At 33.2% G+C, this 12910-nt stretch overlaps 1 protein-coding gene across 1 annotated transcript; it reads left to right on the top strand.

Moving 5' to 3' along the window:
- The first annotated feature begins 1312 nt into the window (after window positions 1-1312).
- Window positions 1313-4120, top strand: LOC133848263 (transcription factor kayak). Its single transcript, XM_062283757.1, has 2 exons — window positions 1313-1792; window positions 3651-4120. The coding sequence occupies exons 1-2, from the start codon at window positions 1435-1437 to the stop codon at window positions 3920-3922; spliced, it is 630 nt and encodes a 209-aa protein (XP_062139741.1). The 5' UTR covers window positions 1313-1434; the 3' UTR covers window positions 3923-4120.
- Window positions 4121-12910: the final 8790 nt, after the last annotated feature.

The following is a 12910-nucleotide window of genomic DNA, read 5'->3' as shown; positions in this document are numbered from 1 at the left end:
AGAAGAAAAGTAAATATATTAATAGAAGTTTTCCACAGACACGATTAATGAAATGTTCATCACAGAATATTTTCCAAAAATAGTAATTTTTATAAATTAAATTTCAAAATTTAGTTTAGTCAGTTAGTTTAGTTTAGTTGAAAACAATTCTTAAAATATTGAATAGTTAGTTTGATATTAAAATAGTTACAGAAGATGCATTTCTATTTAGCTTCCAAATATAGACTGACAAAAATCGCCAAATGTGAATTTATTTTAATATCGGCATACAAAACGTAATGCACATGTGCAAAAATATGAAAACATAAAAAAACAACCAATTCTAATGGGTTTTTTTCTGGTTTCTCACGACTATATTTCATTTTACAAAAACAATGTGCCAGCGATCAACTAACAAAAAAGAAAATGCAAAAGAAATCATTCTGTCACACTGCTATTTTAATGAGCACTGTTGTGTATCATCCATTAAATCTGTTCAGCAAATAGAACTAACTATTATATCATTACCTACACATACTTAATCTCCACTCTTCCCCATGGTCACATTTGCCAACAGCCCTAAATCAGTGTAAACGGAAGTAAATGCGCTGCACTTAAAACCACATCAAGAGTTATGGCAACTTATTGATGAAAAGTGCATTGATCAATTTTAATCTTGTCCATGGTCACAATTTAATGCCCCAAGCGGTTGATTCATGTGCTTAACGAGCTTACAAATCACCTCAGCTCCGCTGAGTTGAACGTGAGATCTAAATCACAATACATATCAGTTGAGAATTTATCAGACTTTTGTCTGACAAATCAGTTGGTTCCTTTCAGATTTGACGGATCATGTGCGCGTGTCTTATAAATAGATAAAGCATTTAAGCTGTTAAATTCGTTGCAGATCGCTTTGAAGATGCCAAAGCAAACAGAGGGGAGAAGCAAGACAGAGAGCGAGAGAGAGAGAGAGAGAGAGAGAGAGAGAGAGAGAGACTAATTGTGCAGAGGAACCTGTCAATTTGCTGGGCACTGCCTGCTCTCCGCCCCAGGTGACGCCCTTTTGGTCACAGCATGGGCTGGGCAAGTACATACAAATATGTGTGTAAGTAGTTGAAATTAAGAGTTGAGAATCGTTTTTGTGCTTTTTGTTTTGACGTCGTCGTCGCTAAAGTCGCTGCGAACGTCTGTTGACGCTGTGTTGCTGTCATCCCGACTGAGTTGTTGTCGCTCTCAGCAGCGACCAAAGCAGCAACAGCAACAGCAGCAGCAGAGACTGAAGCTGAGACTGAAACTGAAGCCGTCGCGGTTGGCTATAAAAAGGCAATGTTACGCAGTTTCCGAATTAAACAGTTAACAACACAGCGAAGCGACGGCAGATCACGCACCACCAACGCACCACCGCACCACCAACAGCACCTGCAACCCAAACACCTTGTTCTACCTGCCCCCAAAATGTTGTCCAACTTTAGCCGCTGCCTAATGCTGGGATTTGTTGTCATTCTGTTGGAATTGAGCTCAGCGGCTCCACCTGTGCGTTCGCCACACAAGATTGTGGAGGAGGAACCCGATCAAGTGGAGGGCAGAAGCGGACGTCTATTGGATCACTTCAATCATCGCTATCCCGATGGCAGCTACGAGTTTCGATTCGAGCTGGACGATGGCACAGCGCGCTATGAACGCGGATACTTTGCCTATGTGGATGAAGTGAAGACCTTAATGGTCGTCGGTTATTACTCGTATCGCATGCCCGATGGACGCTACATTACCGTCTTCTACAATGCGGATCAGTTCGGATATCGACAGAATCAATGTGAGTAAATAGTAGAGATAGAGCGAGAGCAAGAGAGACTAGCGAAAAGTAAAGACTGATGGCAAAGATATAGAGTAGAATAGGAAATATCTTAAATTTACATATTAGAACGAAAATTCCATATTATGTGATATGTTTTATTTGCTTATAATGAATACAGTATCAAGAAATTAAGGTAAACAGAATTAGCGAACATTTTATTTTAAATTATTGTACAATATTTCTTCTTTAAATATTGTGTCCAGAAAGTAAAGTAAACCTAAAACTTATTGGAGATTGGGAACAGCAAGGGAAAGTAAGAGTAGAAGAAGTTGGCTCAAGTTAATCGAAACATTTTAAATTTATATAGGGCAGTCTTTTCGAAAATTGAAGATATTTTGATATGAGCAGATTTAGCGAGCATTTCATTTCATAATGTAGTACAATCTTTCTCCTTTAAATATTGTGTCATGAAATTGAGATGAAACTATGTTCGTTTAGGCAGATTTGGCTAAAATTCCACATAGTACAAAACTTATAAAAAAAATAAGCAACATATAATGGAAAATATCGTAAATCTATATTAGGAAGATTAAATATGTTTTATTTCTGTACAATGTAGTTCAAAGGAAGTGAGGTAAAGATATAAGAAGCAGAATTAAAGAACATTTAAATCATAGTAAAATATTTTTTTATTGAATATTGTATACAGAAAGTGCAACTAAACTATGTTTTGTTAAATGGAATTGGCTAAAATTCCATTTTGAAAATACTTCCTAAAAAATAAGCAACAAATAATACAAAACGCCTGAAGTCTTTCCTAGAGACTTTTTATCAAAAACGTATTTTTATACAATTTCTTTTTATATAATTTCGTGTTTCAATTTAAAGTTAGTCATTATCATTTATGTGCATTAATTTCATACTCCTAGAGCTTTTGGATAGACTTCAAACTTTTTCTCAATTAAAAACTGCGTAAGTTAATAGAAAAACATGCTCCAAAGTTAAGCTACCTTCAAATATTGCCAGCGAGTAAAATCACACTTGACTTTTAAATGTTTTTACATGCTTTGTGATATCCCTGAGCTTAATAGTTTATTTCAATATATCATCACTTCAATAATATTATTAATATAACCATTTACATACATTCAAATTTGACGACATTTTATAAAGACGACTTTATAATTTATTTAGAATTTTAAACTGACGTTTCTAAAACTAAACTATAATAAAATTTAACTGCAAATGATGAAAATCAGTTCAAGCTCTGCTTTCTCAATTCCCAATTTCACTTATGGCTAATTTTTTAATTATTCTGAGTTGAAATGCAGTTTATTTGCTACTCATTTCCGTCTTCATTTTACACTCATTTAATTTCCATAAAATGACAAAATCAATTAACAATAGTTATTTTTCGGTAAACACTCACCAAAATATTTTATGCTTATTATTTTATTGAAATAACAAATACAGTTCCTTATTGCAATGAGATGAGCCAGATCGATTAAGGCTGACCAAAATAATGAATAAACTAAAATAACTAGTAATAGTTATTTCTATAATTCGTTTAGAGTTCCTTTGCCATAAACAAATTTGTTTTTTAGCAACTACACAAATAACTTGCTTCAACTGCTTTCAATGCAGTAAACTAAGATATCGCATCTTTGAATTTCACTTGAAATGAATTCATAATTTGATGGAATTAATAGCTTTATTGCTTATCAGTCTTGAACTTTTTGCAGCAACTTTAATATTTTAATGGCCAAAAAAAGCTGAGTAATTTGTGTTGTCTGCATATTTGCACATTCCTCCAGGAGTTGTTGTTGTTGTTATTGTTTGTTGCATGCAACTGTATTTCTTTGCTCCTTCTTTGCAGCCATAACACCTGAAACCTATCCCAATTTGCCGCGCTCCATTGAGGTGCCCGTGTTCAAGGAGGCGACGACAGCTCAGCAGCAGCCACAGCAACAACAGCAACAACAACAGCAACAGCATGCTCAAAGCCAGCGTTTGCAACAGGCAAGCATATCCTCCACATCCTCCTCGACAGCCACATCCTCGTCCTCATCCTCATCCTCGTCCACATCCTCAACGTCAACATCCTCATCGACTTCGCCTAGAGCTCCCAATCGCAGGGGCCGCTACTGAGATCTGGTTGCCCTATAATTAAAGGCTGTCTTTCTCCCCCTTTATACTATATAACTATATGTTTTTTTACTACTCTTATACTACTTATATATTGTATTATTATGCTTTTAAAAAGTGATTTTCCATTTTTTTTTATATTTTTTTTTTTTGTTGCAATGAAAAGGAATTAAAAAATAATAAAAATTTATTAAGGCAAAGCAAAAATTATGAATTTATTATTGACGACGCTGTTGTTATAATTGTTGTTGTTGTTGTTGTTGTTGCGGCTTGCTTTTTTATGGCCACTGGGCAACACACTGCCTCACTTCGCCTGCCCCCTCTGCCCCCCCGCTTGTCTCTTGCATATATGAGGCAAGCCGCGATATTTCGCGAGATTTCGAAAGCCGCCGTCGACAATTTGGCAATAAATTCACCGCAAAGCGGCTCAGGCAATAAAACATACAAGTGCACAAATCGTTGCCAGCCATGTGTGTGTGTGTGTGTGTGTGTGTGTAAGTGTATATGTGTGCGTGTGTGTGGCAATATCGATGGCAAATTACTAGTAAAATTAAGGGCAACAACAGCAAAAGAAGGCAGCAGGAGAAGGTCAGAGACAGAGGGAAAGAGTGAGAGATTGAGAAGAGCAAGAAAAAGCCAAAAGATAAAAGCAAAGATAAAGAGGGAGAAAGAGAGTGGAAGGCAGAACAAGTACGAGTGAGAGGGAGGGAGGGAGAGAGAGGGAATCAAACCCAAAAAGCGTATCCCATAACCAAGTGTGAAGGTCCATCATAAATTTACAAGTGCAGACAGCAGACCAATTGGTTAACATGAGCTTGGAATACCTCCTCCACTCCCCTTTCACTCCCCCCTTCTAGTCAATTCGGGGCAAAAAGCATGTGGCAGCAAACTTCAACTTCAACTTTAACTTGAATGTTGAACTTCGCGCCTAAGCGAATGCTGCCGATAAAGCCATAAAACAAAATTATGAGTCTCTTATGGCGAGACAGATATTGTGATTGGCCATTTAATTGCAATCCGAAAAGCACATTAAATGCAAACCACAACGATCGTTAAAATTGATATCAAATCAGATTAAGCACTGCAAATTTATTTCAATGAAATATGGTTTTTGTTTCAAGCACTTGCAATCTGATACCAAGTTCAAGGTGCTGATTGCTTAAATACATGTTACTGGAGAGCAAGACCCAAAAAAGGGCAGGGCATAAGATATTGTATCTACAGGTAAATATATTACTTAATTTATTACAAATAATTCTGGTTAAATATACAGCAATTATAATGTATATTAATTTCATCCACTGCATTATAAAAAAACCCAAAAAGAGGCAGAGCCAAAGATATTGTATATACAATTTATTGCACATAAATATTAATATATTTCTGATAATTTTAAGCTATATCAATTGCATCCCATGGATTGAAGGCAGCCCCAAAATTATAAAGATTAAGATATATTATATCTTTTAAATTTATTACAACTAGATATACATTTATTTTTTGTTTGTATTAAGAGACTCAAATAAAGTCAGAACATAAGATATTGTTTCGTATAATATGGAGAAAAGTATATTATTTAATTTTTTACAAATAAATATAAAGATATTGATTCTCTGTCGTAAATGTTTAATGTGAAAAAAAACATTTATCACTTTAGCTACCCATTTATTTTCACATAATTAAAGCAAAAACATTTATTTAATATTAATAAAGATGAAACTTATTGGACTTAAAAAGCGCTTAAGTTTGAGCTAATAATGATTTAGGTAATTTTTTTTCTTTTCTAAGTTGATTGTAAACGAACGACTTCATAGTTAAGCCAATAAAATGAAAGAATTTATATTTTTTTATCGTAAAGCAGAAAAAGTTCTTAAAATCAATCTTAGCTCTAGCATATAGCATTAAACTAAATCTAGGATTTACTTTTTACTGTAAATAGTTTAAAGAGTAAATATTTTTTTCAATGTATTACAATTAAATATTAATTTCTCTATATCTGTTTTACTCGTAGTTTGTGGCTATCTTCAAAAAAGCACATCATAAGATACATAAACTAATACTTTATTCCATTTATATAAAATATGTACATAACTACACATTTATATGTTTTCATAGTAACTTTTAAAAAAGCACAAAAGCGGAGCATAAAAATTATATCTACAGCTAAAATATATTCATTAATGAATCACATTGAAGTGCACAATTATTTCTATGTAAATATTACAAATTATTTAATTTTTATTACTAATTATTAATTGCAAAATTAATTTGTTATAAATAATTATCAATTTATCAAGCAAGCCGAAGTTACGAAATAAACATTTGTTTCACTCATTTGATTAATGTGCGTTGTAAATATTTATGCACAAATATCAATATTGAAATGTGCTCAACACATTTTTAATGTATGTATGTTATGTGCATAGTTTGTCATATTAAATCAATCATTCGCTCTCTTAAAGCTCAATGAGTTGAAATCGTTAATTACTTCAGCTTTGCTATTTACACGATGCAAAAGCAGAACGCAAAAAGCAACGCTATAAATTTAAATACTAAATATATAATAATACTAAATATGGTACTAAATATACATACATTTCTTTACATCCAATTATATTTAAATAAAAAATATAACTAAATATTATATTAAATTAAATCTTATATTATTATTAAGATTACTTCTCTTTACATGCAATATTTGCTTAATTGAGTTATTTAGGAAATATTCTTCTAAAGTTAGTCCTCTGATAAAACAATATTTATATATTTTCTTCACAAAAGTCGCACTTTTGTCAAATTTAAATATTTAAAGATAAGATAATAAACCCTTTTGTCTTAGTACCTTATCTTTGCAAATAAAGAATAAGTCTGAAATTGAGTTCATTAGCAAAATTGTGACCATGACTTTATGGCATTTCGCTTCAATTATTTTTGCGAAATTAACTAAAGTGTAGAAGCAAAGTCCCCTTGTGCGAATTTGTACCATTAAAATTCGCTTTGTCACTTGGCAAAATAAAAGGCGAACGAAAAAAAAAACAAAGAGCGGAGGGGAAACGCTGGCTAAGGCTAGTGAAGAGCTGCATGTAAATTCCAGCGGGTCGCACAATAAAATTAAGACATGAAGTGGTCCAAAAAAGGCAAAATTGCGATGCGCAGATCTGCTCGGATTACCCCAAAAGTGGGTCGAGTGAGGAAAGTGGAAAGTGGAAAGTGAAAAGTGAAAACGGGGGCTACAACAACAACAAAAAAATAGAACTTTGCGTGCTTAAATGAACAAAAATGTCGCCGTCTGCAGACGACAAAGCAAAATTGTAAAAACAACTAAATGAAAAATGAAGGAAAATAATAAAAAACAACAAAAAAAACTAGAAAATAGACAACAGGCGAAGCAACAGTATAACGTGTAAGCTAATCAAAAAAAATTGAATTAAATTAAAAAAAGAGAAGTACAAATAGAAACTTATTTGGGAGAAACAGTGTTCAAAAGTCGCCGCCATAAAAGCAACACTTGTTTCTCTACAGAGTTGCATTGATAAAAATAATGAAAACTCTACAAGTTATAGACTTGAAGATGCTACGCAATCTGAGGCGAGCTTAAAAAGTCGCAAAGAGCAGAGCAAAACACTAAAAAGTAAGAAAACGACAATCGAATGTGCTCGACTGTAAAGTACCCAGTACTTGTTCAAAACAATGCGGTATTATTCATAGAATGTTCAAAATATATCAAATGCCATAGTTGGTATATTTATATTATACAAAAAATACCACTTTGTGAACCCCACTGCGGCAAGCGTATTTTTTATATATAAAATTATTTCTTAAATTACTTCTAAAGCCCTGCGAGCTAAGGCATACAAGTCAAAGTCAAATGTGCTCGTCTGTGAAATACCCGCTACATGTGCAAAATACTTAAAATATACCTATATTAAAAAATACTGAAAACAAATCCCCATGCTACAAATTTAATAATTATATACTATTACTTTGCAAATATAGTACAAAAATACCATATTCCAAAATATATTGAAATATACCATAATCTGTGTATAATATATCTATATACAATTACATTAAAAATTTGCAATAGTGTTAAAATAGACCATATTGTGCAAAATACTAAAATAAAATAATTCTATTCAAAATATACTATAAAGTACAAAATATGTAAAAATTCTAAAATATACCAAAGTCTGAATTTGGTATATCTATATACTAATACATTAAAAACATGCAATAATATTAAAATAAAAATATACCATATTGTGCAAAATACTAAAATACACCAACAGCTGTATTTGGTATATCGATATACTATTATATTCAAAATATACTATAAAGTACAAAATATTCAAAAATTCTAAAATATACCAATGTCTGAATTTGGTATATCTATATACTAATACATTAAAAATATGCAATAATTTTAAAAATATACCATATTGTAAAAAATACTAAAATATACGAACAACTGTATTTGGTATATCGTTATACAATTATATTCAAAATATACTATAAAGTACAAATATACAACATTGTATACCCAACAGCCATTTCTTGGCTGAGAATTATAGACTTGAAGATGCAATGCAGTCAGGGAAGAGAATTTAAAGTCTGAAGAGGTTAGCGCATATGCCCGGTCAGCAAAGGGCAAACCTAACAATAAAAGCAACTTTGGAAAGTGCTAAAAGCGCCTTTTGAGCTTAGTACGAAGCAGCAGGAGCAGCAGAGAGACTGAGAGACTGAGAGATTGGGGAGATGGACACATGTAGCTGCAGTAGTTAAAATTATCAATGAAACTTTACAATCACGACATGAAAAGAAAAGAATTGAAACTTAAAGTTCGTTGGCCGGGGGAAGGGGAGGGGGGGAGGTCGAGGATTCATTTTATCAAGAAGCTGAAGCCAAAACGGAAACTGGCTGAAATGATCCAGCGCCAATGAGCTGAAAGTTAAAAGTGCAACTTTGTTTAACTTTGCCAGCGAAAGCGAGAGCAAAATCCATCCCATCTAAACAAGCAACGAGAAGGTGCCACGACATAGCTACAGGCAAAAAAGAAGAAAAAAAGACAGACGGACAGAAAGGACAGAAAAAAGGACACTAACGACCAAGGACAGCAGCGGAGCAGCAAGCGACAAGTTTGAACTTTGGCAAGTTTTGTGTGTGCTCGGCACACAATTAAAAAACTTGTGGCACTTAGTAGGAACTTGGCGAGGGGCAAGGGGCAAGGGGCAACTGAAAGAGGAAGCAAAAAAAACAGACCAAGGCAGAGCGATGGCAATGTCAAGGCCTTTAGTCCCAATCCACATGCTTATTAAATGTGCATCAGCTGGGGCAAAGAGCGAGAGACGGGGTGAGGCGAATGGTGTTGAAAAATTTCGTATACGCCGCGTATAATCAAAACGCAATAAATATTGCAAATGCGACAAAGCAGCCAAAAGTTTAACGTGGACAACGTCCAAAGCCCATGAAAGTGAAAGAGGACCTTAAAATAAAACACAACACAACAGGAAAAAAAAAACGAGAACCCAGAAGCCAGAAGCCAAAACTCCAGCTGCCGCTGCCGCTGCTGTTGCCGCTGTCGATGTTGCTGCTACCTCTCCAATCCCCACCAGAGAAAACAGTGCCAGGAAATGGCTGCAAAATGTTTGCATGCTGCGGTAACACGACAGCAACAACAACAACAACATCAAACAACAACAAATCTAGCAAAGGATAAAGAATAAACAAAGCGCAGAAAACAACAACAGCAAAAAGTGGCAAGCGCGTGGCACATGCGAGTCGCCGGGGCACAGGGGAGAGAGAGAGAGGGCAGTAAGGTGTGTGTGTGTGTGTGTGCTAACCAACCAAAAAAACGAAAAAAACGAGAAAAGGAAAAAAAAATTACATATAAAATGCAAAAATGGCTTTTAAGCAGCGAAAGTCGCGTTTAGTGCTCGTTTCAGCTGCTGCGGATTGTGGTTGTTCTCTCCGGTAGGGTGTGAGAAGACAGGGGAGAAGAGACGGTGAGAAGAGACGGTGAGAAGCAGAGAGTAGAGGAGAGGAGAGGGTAGGCAACTGCCTCGGTTTGGGGCGTGTCAGGGGACACCAAATACCGTCGCTAGCAAGCGGCAGGATGTGCTAAAAGGACATTGCTGTAGTACGAGTTAGTGTGTGTGAGTGTGTATGTATCCGAGTGTGTGTGTGTGTGTGTGTGTGTGAGTGTTTGTACACTTCATCAGCGACCGCAGCAAAAGGCAACAGCAAAAGCAACAGCAACGGCAACGGCTATAAAACAAAACATCAACAAAAACAGCGGCAGCAACAAAAAATAACATCAAATACAAAAAATACAAAAAATGAAAGAATGAAAAAAGAACGCAGAGCAAACTGAGCTGTAAACCATCAAAAATTATAGGGCTGCATTTAAGCATTTAAGCAGTTCCTTAACCTCAAGATTTATCTGTAATTGCTACAGTTAAAAATATCTCCGTTACGATCATTTTAGAAACCTTAAAAAAAAACAATTCGAAAAAGTATATGAAAATATGCCACAAAATTAATTAAACGAACGACAGATAATGCTCAGAAAGATGAGTTACAAATGATTGAAATATAATACAAAATACATAAAAATAATAAATTTAATATAATATGGAAATTAAATAACAAAATTTATTATAATAGAATATAAAATAAAGAAAAAAAAAAAAAACCAATTAATAAGAAACACATTATTGAGATAAATAATATGTATAACATACATATATAAAATAATAAATATCTTTAATGATTTTAAATGCAATTTAACTTATGATTCATAAAAATAATTTATATACATTCATAAAAAATATTCACAGCACATCTCTTTTATAGCATTAAAATGATAGTTATACTTTATTTAAACAAAAAATAACATGATTTGTGTTAAAACCCAATAATAAAAATAATGACAAATTTGTACAACTTCCTCACTTAATATACATTTGTTAAACTTTGTTTAACACAAAATTATTACATACAATTATATATGAAATAATTAAAACTTTTATTAAGAACTAAATTATTTAGTTCACAAAATATATATTTAATTAATTAAAATAGCTTGAAAATATATGTGTAACACTCTTAAAATCAATTTAGTAAATTGTTAAAATTACTAAAATTAATCTAAATATTTGAATGCATATTAGCTAACTAAATAAATGGATTTGTGTATCCCAAAAATCAATTTGGTAAATTAAAAATTATTAAATTAATCATTAGCAATACAAACTCAGCGATTATTCGCACAATATTTTAACTATATATCAACTCAAAATTTATTTGTCAGCTTCAGACACTCAAAATTATAAAAAAAATTTAATTTATTTATAATTTCTAAGCCCAGCAAAAGAAAAATTGTATTTTTTTTACCATGGAATCAGTTTATCAGTTCTAAATACTCTCAAAAATCAGTTGAATAAATGCTTTGAAAAATTATTAAATTAATTTTTGTATTTGAATACTAAATTAAATTTAATTTTCGCAATTAAATTTCATTTTTTTATCAGTTCTAAATAAATGTAAATCAAAATGTTTGTTTTATTCATCTTTATATATAAACATAAATTAAATTAAATTTGCACAATTTAATGAAATTTGTTAGTTCTAAACAGAGCCAAAACTGAATGCATTAAATTCTTGAAATATTTTGTGCGCTGCCAACAATCCTTTTTGCTCCAGCCCTGGACAAATCAGTGATGCGCCTCTGCAGTGCGCGACGCGCGAAAAACACGTGCCTCAATGGCGCCTCTTGCCTCTTGCCTCTTGCCTCGCAGCGTGCCACATGCCGCATGCCCCCATCGGTAAAATGGAAACCGGGTCGCTGTGCGCGCTTTTTGTGCCTGCCACGCTGACAACTTGTAATGAAATTTGCAATCCAAAGTTGTCCTAAGTCGCAGCTAAGCCGCGCTTCCCAAAAGAATCTCTTTCTCTCAGTCTCTGTCTCTGTCCCTGTCTCTCTCTCTCTCTCTCTTTCGACCACACTCTATGACCATTCTTCTCAGCCTCAGCTTTGCATGACAGTTTGTGCTAGTCATAAGCTAGGCAGAATCACATATACATACATACATATAATATATAGAGTACTCTATATATAGACCACTGTGTGCATATATTATAAATAGATGAAGAGAAATAGAGTGAAGAGAATGGGAGGGGGGAAAAAGTTCAACTAACTAACTAGAGTAACTCACTTTGTTTACGGAAGCGGAAATTAATTATTTTACGTGTCCTGCGCAAATTATGCATTGCATTCCAAACATTACTTTGCATTCTCCTATGCAATTTTAATGCCACAGCTGATGCAGCCAGCATCCAGCGAGCAACTCGTGCAACTCGTGCAACATTCAAGTCCAGTTACAAGCTAAGTATTTCAGATTAAAAGCATAATTAAACATGCTTTAACATATTATGCAGCTCGCCTTCGAGACACAAGAGAGCTCTTTCGGTAAGTGGAAACTCGAGGAAATCACAAAGTTCCACTAGATTTTTATGTGGATTTCTAAGTTGAATATTTTCATTTTTTAAAAAGAAAATGACAGTTCATTTAATCCAACAATGAAGCTTATTTCCAAGTATATTTAAAATATATACATTTAACTATTCAAGTTAAAAATTATGAGAAAATACTTAACCTTAAAATAAAATGGAAAATAGTAAATAAAATAAATTTTATATTTGAAGAACTCGAATAAATTTTTTTAAGTTTGCGGCGTGTTTGAAACTTGAATATTTCTAATACTTAACAATAGATTGCGAATTTTATTAAGTTCAATTTGGGGTTGAAAATTTATAACTTTAATTGAAAAATAATTTAAATGATTACGAAAAACACTTAAGTTTTATATTAATGGAAGTAATAATGTATTCTAAATAATATTAATATATTTCGTATGGGAATAGGTTTGTCGTTGTTTAAGCCAATTTAATTTATTTTCTTGACATTAAGATAAAGATTAAAATGAAGAAAAT

The sequence above is a fragment of the Drosophila sulfurigaster genome, chromosome X, assembly GCF_023558435.1.
Source record: "Drosophila sulfurigaster albostrigata strain 15112-1811.04 chromosome X, ASM2355843v2, whole genome shotgun sequence".
Taxonomy (NCBI): Eukaryota; Metazoa; Arthropoda; class Insecta; order Diptera; family Drosophilidae; genus Drosophila; species Drosophila sulfurigaster.
Note: the sequence above shows the minus strand (reverse complement) of the source record. Positions and strands in the feature narration are given on the sequence as shown.